Genomic DNA, 12,358 nt, shown 5'->3' on the forward strand with positions numbered 1-12,358 from the left:
CGCGCCGATATAAATAGATACATAAAGGCAAAAAACCAATTATATTAGAAATTCTTCTCACTGGTACTGCATAATGCACAATGGTAAATCATGCAACCATTTAAAAAGAATTACTAGGCATAGTATGCACAACTTTATATTTCCGGTCTTATCTCTTTTGCAGAAGTTTACAAGTATGCTCTGACCATACACCGCTTGCTGGTTACATAACATAAATGAACCTATGTAAAATTAGAACGTTCGCAAACAAAACTTTAAGAAAGGTTTTAAACAGGTGAATTACTTCAAATAAAATTACAGCAAATTAAAATTAAGTATAACGATAATTCAGGTCCGCTAAGACAGAGAAAACACCATTATGGACGTTATTTAATTGTGGACGAGAAACATTTTGTTTCTTTTAGGCGATTTCCTGGGTTTTCAGTTATTTAGAATGACCTCTTTAATAAAACAAGAGAGAACGCTATAGTCGAGTTCCCCGACTATCTGATACCCGTTACTCAGCTAGTGGAAGTGCGAAGGCGAGTCTTCAACACTGACAGTTTTTTTTCGGTTTGAGGGCGTTAGAGTGGGCGTGGCAACATGAATCAACAAACTTGCGCTGCGTCTATGTCTCTGGAGTCCGTATGTTTAATCTCAACTTTCTAGCTTTTGTAGTTCCTGAGATCTCGACGTTCATACGGACAGACGGACATGGCCAGATCGACTCGGCTACTGATCCTGATCAAGAATATATATACTTTATATGGTCGGAAACGCTTCCTTCTGCCTGCTACATACTTTTCAACGAATCTAGTATACCCTTTTACTCTACGAGTAACGGGTATAAAAAAAGAAGAGGGAACGCTGCATCTACTCCCCTCCATAACTATCCCAAACTTTAACCGCGCCGATATAAATAGATACATAAAGGCAAAAAACCAATTATATTAGAAATTCTTCTCACTGGTACTGCATAATGCACAATGGTAAATCATGCAACCATTTAAAAAGAATTACTAGACATAGTATGCACAACTTTATATTTCCGGTCTTATCTCTTTTGCAGAAGTTTACAAGTATGCTCTGACCATACACCGCTTGCTGGTTACATAACATAAATGAACCTATGTAAAATTAGAACGTTCGCAAACAAAACTTTAAGAAAGGTTTTAAACAGGTGAATTACTTCAAATAAAATTACAGCAAATTAAAATTAAGTATAACGATAATTCAGGTCCGCTAAGACAGAGAAAACACCATTATGGACGTTATTTAATTGTGGACGAGAAACATTTTGTTTCTTTTAGGCGATTTCCTGGGTTTTCAGTTATTTAGAATGACCTCTTTAATAAAACAAGAGAGAACGCTATAGTCGAGTTCCCCGACTATCTGATACCCGTTACTCAGCTAGTGGAAGTGCGAAGGCGAGTCTTCAACACTGACAGTTTTTTTCGGTTTGAGGGCGTTAGAGTGGGCGTGGCAACATGAATCAACAAACTTGCGCTGCGTCTATGTCTCTGGAGTCCGTATGTTTAATCTCAACTTTCTAGCTTTTGTAGTTCCTGAGATCTCGACGTTCATACGGACAGACGGACATGGCCAGATCGACTCGGCTACTGATCCTGATCAAGAATATATATACTTTATATGGTCGGAAACGCTTCCTTCTGCCTGCTACATACTTTTCAACGAATCTAGTATACCCTTTTACTCTACGAGTAACGGGTATAAAAAAAGAAGAGGGAACGCTGCATCTACTCCCCTCCATAACTATCCCAAACTTTAACCGCGCCGATATAAATAGATACATAAAGGCAAAAAACCAATTATATTAGAAATTCTTCTCACTGGTACTGCATAATGCACAATGGTAAATCATGCAACCATTTAAAAAGAATTACTAGACATAGTATGCACAACTTTATATTTCCGGTCTTATCTCTTTTGCAGAAGTTTACAAGTATGCTCTGACCATACACCGCTTGCTGGTTACATAACATAAATGAACCTATGTAAAATTAGAACGTTCGCAAACAAAACTTTAAGAAAGGTTTTAAACAGGTGAATTACTTCAAATAAAATTACAGCAAATTAAAATTAAGTATAACGATAATTCAGGTCCGCTAAGACAGAGAAAACACCATTATGGACGTTATTTAATTGTGGACGAGAAACATTTTGTTTCTTTTAGGCGATTTCCTGGGTTTTCAGTTATTTAGAATGACCTCTTTAATAAAACAAGAGAGAACGCTATAGTCGAGTTCCCCGACTATCTGATACCCGTTACTCAGCTAGTGGAAGTGCGAAGGCGAGTCTTCAACACTGACAGTTTTTTTCGGTTTGAGGGCGTTAGAGTGGGCGTGGCAACATGAATCAACAAACTTGCGCTGCGTCTATGTCTCTGGAGTCCGTATGTTTAATCTCAACTTTCTAGCTTTTGTAGTTCCTGAGATCTCGACGTTCATACGGACAGACGGACATGGCCAGATCGACTCGGCTACTGATCCTGATCAAGAATATATATACTTTATATGGTCGGAAACGCTTCCTTGTGCCTGTTACATACTTTTCAACGAATCTAGTATACCCTTTTACTCTACGAGTAACGGGTATAATAAAAGTGCGAACAGAAAGACAAAAAGTCAAACGCTTTTTGCGCAATTCTTAAACGGAGATTCAAGTACGAATACAATAGCATTATGTTCATAGATGGGAACATTTTATTAATTCTTAAAATAAATGGCACATTGGCACACATTTTTTCATTTTTGTATTAGTCTTGTAAATTTCTATCGATTTGCCGAAATACTTTTTGCCACGCCCACTCTAACGCCCACAAACCGCCAAAAACTGTCAGTGTTGAAGACTCTCCTTCGCACTTCGACTAGCTGAGTAACGGGTATCAGATATCAGAACTCGACTATAGCGTTCTCTCTTGTTTGATTTCAAATCGAAGTCGTAAAATTTTTATTTGAATTTGATTACCGGAGCATGCCTGAATACGTAGAAGCAAACATTGAAACGATAGAAACCAGAACAAAAGTATCTAAAATATCTTAAATCTGAGATCTCGACGTTCATACGGACAGACGGACATGGCCAGATCGACTCGGCTACTGATCCTGATCAAGAATATATATACTTTATATGGTCGGAAACGCTTCCTTCTGCCTGCTACATACTTTTCAACGAATCTAGTATACCCTTTTACTCTACGAGTAACGGGTATAAAAAAAGAAGAGGGAACGCTGCATCTACTCCCCTCCATAACTATCCCAAACTTTAACCGCGCCGATATAAATAGATACATAAAGGCAAAAAACCAATTATATTAGAAATTCTTCTCACTGGTACTGCATAATGCACAATGGTAAATCATGCAACCATTTAAAAAGAATTACTAGGCATAGTATGCACAACTTTATATTTCCGGTCTTATCTCTTTTGCAGAAGTTTACAAGTATGCTCTGACCATACACCGCTTGCTGGTTACATAACATAAATGAACCTATGTAAAATTAGAACGTTCGCAAACAAAACTTTAAGAAAGGTTTTAAACAGGTGAATTACTTCAAATAAAATTACAGCAAATTAAAATTAAGTATAACGATAATTCAGGTCCGCTAAGACAGAGAAAACACCATTATGGACGTTGTTTAATTGTGGACGAGAAACATTTTGTTTCTTTTAGGCGATTTCCTGGGTTTTCAGTTATTTAGAATGACCTCTTTAATAAAACAAGAGAGAACGCTATAGTCGAGTTCCCCGACTATCTGATACCCGTTACTCAGCTAGTGGAAGTGCGAAGGCGAGTCTTCAACACTGACAGTTTTTTTCGGTTTGAGGCCGTTAGAGTGGGCGTGGCAACATGAATCAACAAACTTGCGCTGCGTCTATGTCTCTGGAGTCCGTATGTTTAATCTCAACTTTCTAGCTTTTGTAGTTCCTGAGATCTCGACGTTCATACGGACAGACGGACATGGCCAGATCGACTCGGCTACTGATCCTGATCAAGAATATATATACTTTATATGGTCGGAAACGCTTCCTTGTGCCTGTTACATACTTTTCAACGAATCTAGTATACCCTTTTACTCTACGAGTAACGGGTATAATAAAAGTGCGAACAGAAAGACAAAAAGTCAAACGCTTTTTGCGCAATTCTTAAACGGAGATTCAAGTACGAATACAATAGCATTATGTTCATAGATGGGAACATTTTATTAATTCTTAAAATAAATGGCACATTGGCACACATTTTTTCATTTTTGTATTAGTCTTGTAAATTTCTATCGATTTGCCGAAATACTTTTTGCCACGCCCACTCTAACGCCCACAAACCGCCAAAAACTGTCAGTGTTGAAGACTCTCCTTCGCACTTCGACTAGCTGAGTAACGGGTATCAGATAGTCGGGGAACTCGACTATAGCGTTCTCTCTTGTTTGATTTCAAATCGAAGTCGTAAAATTTTTATTTGAATTTGATTACCGGAGCATGCCTGAATACGTAGAAGCAAACATTGAAACGATAGAAACCAGAACAAAAGTATCTAAAATATCTTAAATCTGAGATCTCGACGTTCATACGGACAGACGGACATGGCCAGATCGACTCGGCTACTGATCCTGATCAAGAATATATATACTTTATATGGTCGGAAACGCTTCCTTCTGCCTGCTACATACTTTTCAACGAATCTAGTATACCCTTTTACTCTACGAGTAACGGGTATAAAAAAAGAAGAGGGAACGCTGCATCTACTCCCCTCCATAACTATCCCAAACTTTAACCGCGCCGATATAAATAGATACATAAAGGCAAAAAACCAATTATATTAGAAATTCTTCTCACTGGTACTGCATAATGCACAATGGTAAATCATGCAACCATTTAAAAAGAATTACTAGACATAGTATGCACAACTTTATATTTCCGGTCTTATCTCTTTTGCAGAAGTATACAAGTATGCTCTGACCATATACCGCTTGCTGGTTACATAACATAAATGAACCTATGTAAAATTAGAACGTTCGCAAACAAAACTTTAAGAAAGGTTTTAAACAGGTGAATTACTTCAAATAAAATTACAGCAAATTAAAATTAAGTATAACGATAATTCAGGTCCGCTAAGACAGAGAAAACACCATTATGGACGTTATTTAATTGTGGACGAGAAACATTTTGTTTCTTTTAGGCGATTTCCTGGGTTTTCCGTTATTTAGAATGACCTCTTTAATAAAACAAGAGAGAACGCTATAGTCGAGTTCCCCGACTATCTGATACCCGTTACTCAGCTAGTGGAAGTGCGAAGGCGAGTCTTCAACACTGACAGTTTTTTTCGGTTTGAGGGCGTTAGAGTGGGCGTGGCAACATGAATCAACAAACTTGCGCTGCGTCTATGTCTCTGGAGTCCGTATGTTTAATCTCAACTTTCTAGCTTTTGTAGTTCCTGAGATCTCGACGTTCATACGGACAGACGGACATGGCCAGATCGACTCGGCTACTGATCCTGATCAAGAATATATATACTTTATATGGTCGGAAACGCTTCCTTCTGCCTGCTACATACTTTTCAACGAATCTAGTATACCCTTTTACTCTACGAGTAACGGGTATAAAAAAAGAAGAGGGAACGCTGCATCTACTCCCCTCCATAACTATCCCAAACTTTAACCGCGCCGATATAAATAGATACATAAAGGCAAAAAACCAATTATATTAGAAATTCTTCTCACTGGTACTGCATAATGCACAATGGTAAATCATGCAACCATTTAAAAAGAATTACTAGACATAGTATGCACAACTTTATATTTCCGGTCTTATCTCTTTTGCAGAAGTTTACAAGTATGCTCTGACCATACACCGCTTGCTGGTTACATAACATAAATGAACCTATGTAAAATTAGAACGTTCGCAAACAAAACTTTAAGAAAGGTTTTAAGCAGGTGAATTACTTCAAATAAAATTACAGCAAATTAAAATTAAGTATAACGATAATTCAGGTCCGCTAAGACAGAGAAAACACCATTATGGACGTTATTTAATTGTGGACGAGAAACATTTTGTTTCTTTTAGGCGATTTCCTGGGTTTTCAGTTATTTAGAATGACCTCTTTAATAAAACAAGAGAGAACGCTATAGTCGAGTTCCCCGACTATCTGATACCCGTTACTCAGCTAGTGGAAGTGCGAAGGCGAGTCTTCAACACTGACAGTTTTTTTCGGTTTGAGGTCGTTAGAGTGGGCGTGGCAACATGAATCAACAAACTTGCGCTGCGTCTATGTCTCTGGAGTCCGTATGTTTAATCTCAACTTTCTAGCTTTTGTAGTTCCTGAGATCTCGACGTTCATACGGACAGACGGACATGGCCAGATCGACTCGGCTACTGATCCTGATCAAGAATATATATACTTTATATGGTCGGAAACGCTTCCTTGTGCCTGTTACATACTTTTCAACGAATCTAGTATACCCTTTTACTCTACGAGTAACGGGTATAATAAAAGTGCGAACAGAAAGACAAAAAGTCAAACGCTTTTTGCGCAATTCTTAAACGGAGATTCAAGTACGAATACAATAGCATTATGTTCATAGATGGGAACATTTTATTAATTCTTAAAATAAATGGCACATTGGCACACATTTTTTCATTTTTGTATTAGTCTTGTAAATTTCTATCGATTTGCCGAAATACTTTTTGCCACGCCCACTCTAACGCCCACAAACCGCCAAAAACTGTCAGTGTTGAAGACTCTCCTTCGCACTTCGACTAGCTGAGTAACGGGTATCAGATATCAGAACTCGACTATAGCGTTCTCTCTTGTTTGATTTCAAATCGAAGTCGTAAAATTTTTATTTGAATTTGATTACCGGAGCATGCCTGAATACGTAGAAGCAAACATTGAAACGATAGAAACCAGAACAAAAGTATCTAAAATATCTTAAATCTGAGATCTCGACGTTCATACGGACAGACGGACATGGCCAGATCGACTCGGCTACTGATCCTGATCAAGAATATATATACTTTATATGGTCGGAAACGCTTCCTTCTGCCTGCTACATACTTTTCAACGAATCTAGTATACCCTTTTACTCTACGAGTAACGGGTATAAAAAAAGAAGAGGGAACGCTGCATCTACTCCCCTCCATAACTATCCCAAACTTTAACCGCGCCGATATAAATAGATACATAAAGGCAAAAAACCAATTATATTAGAAATTCTTCTCACTGGTACTGCATAATGCACAATGGTAAATCATGCAACCATTTAAAAAGAATTACTAGACATAGTATGCACAACTTTATATTTCCGGTCTTATCTCTTTTGCAGAAGTTTACAAGTATGCTCTGACCATACACCGCTTGCTGGTTACATAACATAAATGAACCTATGTAAAATTAGAACGTTCGCAAACAAAACTTTAAGAAAGGTTTTAAACAGGTGAATTACTTCAAATAAAATTACAGCAAATTAAAATTAAGTATAACGATAATTCAGGTCCGCTAAGACAGAGAAAACACCATTATGGACGTTATTTAATTGTGGACGAGAAACATTTTGTTTCTTTTAGGCGATTTCCTGGGTTTTCAGTTATTTAGAATGACCTCTTTAATAAAACAAGAGAGAACGCTATAGTCGAGTTCCCCGACTATCTGATACCCGTTACTCAGCTAGTGGAAGTGCGAAGGCGAGTCTTCAACACTGACAGTTTTTTTTCGGTTTGAGGGCGTTAGAGTGGGCGTGGCAACATGAATCAACAAACTTGCGCTGCGTCTATGTCTCTGGAGTCCGTATGTTTAATCTCAACTTTCTAGCTTTTGTAGTTCCTGAGATCTCGACGTTCATACGGACAGACGGACATGGCCAGATCGACTCGGCTACTGATCCTGATCAAGAATATATATACTTTATATGGTCGGAAACGCTTCCTTCTGCCTGCTACATACTTTTCAACGAATCTAGTATACCCTTTTACTCTACGAGTAACGGGTATAAAAAAAGAAGAGGGAACGCTGCATCTACTCCCCTCCATAACTATCCCAAACTTTAACCGCGCCGATATAAATAGATACATAAAGGCAAAAAACCAATTATATTAGAAATTCTTCTCACTGGTACTGCATAATGCACAATGGTAAATCATGCAACCATTTAAAAAGAATTACTAGACATAGTATGCACAACTTTATATTTCCGGTCTTATCTCTTTTGCAGAAGTTTACAAGTATGCTCTGACCATACACCGCTTGCTGGTTACATAACATAAATGAACCTATGTAAAATTAGAACGTTCGCAAACAAAACTTTAAGAAAGGTTTTAAACAGGTGAATTACTTCAAATAAAATTACAGCAAATTAAAATTAAGTATAACGATAATTCAGGTCCGCTAAGACAGAGAAAACACCATTATGGACGTTATTTAATTGTGGACGAGAAACATTTTGTTTCTTTTAGGCGATTTCCTGGGTTTTCAGTTATTTAGAATGACCTCTTTAATAAAACAAGAGAGAACGCTATAGTCGAGTTCCCCGACTATCTGATACCCGTTACTCAGCTAGTGGAAGTGCGAAGGCGAGTCTTCAACACTGACAGTTTTTTTTCGGTTTGAGGGCGTTAGAGTGGGCGTGGCAACATGAATCAACAAACTTGCGCTGCGTCTATGTCTCTGGAGTCCGTATGTTTAATCTCAACTTTCTAGCTTTTGTAGTTCCTGAGATCTCGACGTTCATACGGACAGACGGACATGGCCAGATCGACTCGGCTACTGATCCTGATCAAGAATATATATACTTTATATGGTCGGAAACGCTTCCTTCTGCCTGCTACATACTTTTCAACGAATCTAGTATACCCTTTTACTCTACGAGTAACGGGTATAAAAAAAGAAGAGGGAACGCTGCATCTACTCCCCTCCATAACTATCCCAAACTTTAACCGCGCCGATATAAATAGATACATAAAGGCAAAAAACCAATTATATTAGAAATTCTTCTCACTGGTACTGCATAATGCACAATGGTAAATCATGCAACCATTTAAAAAGAATTACTAGACATAGTATGCACAACTTTATATTTCCGGTCTTATCTCTTTTGCAGAAGTTTACAAGTATGCTCTGACCATACACCGCTTGCTGGTTACATAACATAAATGAACCTATGTAAAATTAGAACGTTCGCAAACAAAACTTTAAGAAAGGTTTTAAACAGGTGAATTACTTCAAATAAAATTACAGCAAATTAAAATTAAGTATAACGATAATTCAGGTCCGCTAAGACAGAGAAAACACCATTATGGACGTTATTTAATTGTGGACGAGAAACATTTTGTTTCTTTTAGGCGATTTCCTGGGTTTTCAGTTATTTAGAATGACCTCTTTAATAAAACAAGAGAGAACGCTATAGTCGAGTTCCCCGACTATCTGATACCCGTTACTCAGCTAGTGGAAGTGCGAAGGCGAGTCTTCAACACTGACAGTTTTTTTTCGGTTTGAGGGCGTTAGAGTGGGCGTGGCAACATGAATCAACAAACTTGCGCTGCGTCTATGTCTCTGGAGTCCGTATGTTTAATCTCAACTTTCTAGCTTTTGTAGTTCCTGAGATCTCGACGTTCATACGGACAGACGGACATGGCCAGATCGACTCGGCTACTGATCCTGATCAAGAATATATATACTTTATATGGTCGGAAACGCTTCCTTCTGCCTGCTACATACTTTTCAACGAATCTAGTATACCCTTTTACTCTACGAGTAACGGGTATAAAAAAAGAAGAGGGAACGCTGCATCTACTCCCCTCCATAACTATCCCAAACTTTAACCGCGCCGATATAAATAGATACATAAAGGCAAAAAACCAATTATATTAGAAATTCTTCTCACTGGTACTGCATAATGCACAATGGTAAATCATGCAACCATTTAAAAAGAATTACTAGACATAGTATGCACAACTTTATATTTCCGGTCTTATCTCTTTTGCAGAAGTTTACAAGTATGCTCTGACCATACACCGCTTGCTGGTTACATAACATAAATGAACCTATGTAAAATTAGAACGTTCGCAAACAAAACTTTAAGAAAGGTTTTAAACAGGTGAATTACTTCAAATAAAATTACAGCAAATTAAAATTAAGTATAACGATAATTCAGGTCCGCTAAGACAGAGAAAACACCATTATGGACGTTATTTAATTGTGGACGAGAAACATTTTGTTTCTTTTAGGCGATTTCCTGGGTTTTCAGTTATTTAGAATGACCTCTTTAATAAAACAAGAGAGAACGCTATAGTCGAGTTCCCCGACTATCTGATACCCGTTACTCAGCTAGTGGAAGTGCGAAGGCGAGTCTTCAACACTGACAGTTTTTTTCGGTTTGAGGCCGTTAGAGTGGGCGTGGCAACATGAATCAACAAACTTGCGCTGCGTCTATGTCTCTGGAGTCCGTATGTTTAATCTCAACTTTCTAGCTTTTGTAGTTCCTGAGATCTCGACGTTCATACGGACAGACGGACATGGCCAGATCGACTCGGCTACTGATCCTGATCAAGAATATATATACTTTATATGGTCGGAAACGCTTCCTTCTGCCTGCTACATACTTTTCAACGAATCTAGTATACCCTTTTACTCTACGAGTAACGGGTATAATAAAAGTGCGAACAGAAAGACAAAAAGTCAAACGCTTTTTGCGCAATTCTTAAACGGAGATTCAAGTACGAATACAATAGCATTATGTTCATAGATGGGAACATTTTATTAATTCTTAAAATAAATGGCACATTGACCACATTAAACCCAAAATAGATATCAAATGAATAGATTTGTTCGATCTATAACATAAAACCACACATCTTAACCCTTAATACATCAAACATGCTACAGTATATAAATTGAACTTTAACTTTATTAAAACAAAAAACACTTCTAACAAATATATCGAAGTGAAAATTTCAATACTAGTTTTAATAGTTGGGAAACTACATTTCAAATTATTAGTTAGCAGTTACTCTGCTATTCATGTAGAATTGCTGAGCGGATAGCAACAAGGTCAAAACATAGATACATGCTGCAATCCAGCAATTATAGGCATTCTGAAAAAAACATAATATACCTTAAATTAGTAAAAAAAAAAAAACCATACCAAGTATGTAAATAAAGGCGTACTTGGTTGTATGCTCTATTTGCAGCTGCATAAAAATCTTCCAATGAGTGGTATTCCTCTTCTAGCGGTAAGTCTTCAATAAGGGCTACACTATTTATGTAGAAGAATAGACCCATTAGAACCTTTAATATAAATATGTATATGGTTAATTTTTCAATACTGACAAAATTGGAATCTTAATACTCACCAATTGTACAATACCCCAAACCGAGATAATAAGACCACAAAGGGATAGTTTAGGTCCACAGATTTTCATTTTTTGTGTTTTTGGTTAAACCGCTTCTAAGAAAGAGAAAAGTTTCAAAACACACAGAATTTTCCTCGATGAATACTCTGAATTCGTCAGGTGAACATATCATGTGACCAAACACGCAGTGTGGCTGTGCACGTAGAAATTTTATATACTGATGCAAATGGAATATAAACGATTAAAGAAAATGCTCGTCAAGCTAACGACGGTGATCTAGCCATGATTGAGGCACGATGGAAAAATTAAGAAAAAATAGAAGAGCTATAGAATGGACCGTTTTTTTTTTAAATTATTTGTTCTTTATTTGGAAATGAATTCAAATAATTAACAATGCAAAATTTTAAAATAGATCTAACTAGCTTATAGGGGTCATAAAGGGATAGATCCTGAAAAATTAATCAAAATGTATCCAGAATTTTCCAGAAAATACCGTAACAGTGAGACGAACTTTAAAAGATTAAAAGCATGACACTGACTTCGGAACTAGTACCTCACGGAAATCCATGTCATAACAGCTGCATTAACAATAACATTTCTACACTATCTTGATATATAATACTTCGACCCAATTTGCTCGGTGAATATATTAAACTTTTCGATTTTAATCACGTTATATATTAAAAGTTACCTCTATTTAAACAAAGTTTCTTTCATCTATTTCTTAGAAACGATCCAGTTAAAGGCTTATATTAAACCCTTTGAATCGACAAGATACGGATACCATGTTTCCTTTGCGCATCCCGTTTTGTTCGGAAAAAATACATTTAAAATTTTTTTCTGCCAATTTTTTTAGTTGACATATCTGTGTGAACTGAATGATATATGGTAATCTTTATTAGCCTCGCTTTTATATCATTATGTCTATGTGGGGAACCAAATGACTTTGAATGATTCACTTCAAAAAACGAAATTTAACAACTGAAAAATGACTTTGTTATTTTCATCAATAACAAAC

The 12,358-nt window shown here is 37.0% G+C and overlaps 1 protein-coding gene across 1 annotated transcript; it reads right to left on the bottom strand.

Moving 5' to 3' along the window:
- Positions 1-10,877: 10,877 nt before the first annotated feature.
- LOC122625546 (ribonuclease kappa) lies at positions 10,878-11,524 on the bottom strand. Its single transcript, XM_043805640.1, has 3 exons — positions 11,341-11,524; positions 11,156-11,275; positions 10,878-11,082 (listed from the first exon to the last, which is right to left on the bottom strand). The coding sequence occupies exons 1-3, from the start codon at positions 11,407-11,409 to the stop codon at positions 10,984-10,986; spliced, it is 288 nt and encodes a 95-aa protein (XP_043661575.1). The 5' UTR covers positions 11,410-11,524; the 3' UTR covers positions 10,878-10,983.
- Between the last annotated feature and the right edge of the window lie 834 nt (positions 11,525-12,358).

Source organism: Drosophila teissieri, unplaced genomic scaffold (assembly GCF_016746235.2).
Source record: "Drosophila teissieri strain GT53w unplaced genomic scaffold, Prin_Dtei_1.1 Segkk124_quiver_pilon_scaf, whole genome shotgun sequence".
NCBI lineage: Eukaryota > Metazoa > Arthropoda > Insecta > Diptera > Drosophilidae > Drosophila > Drosophila teissieri.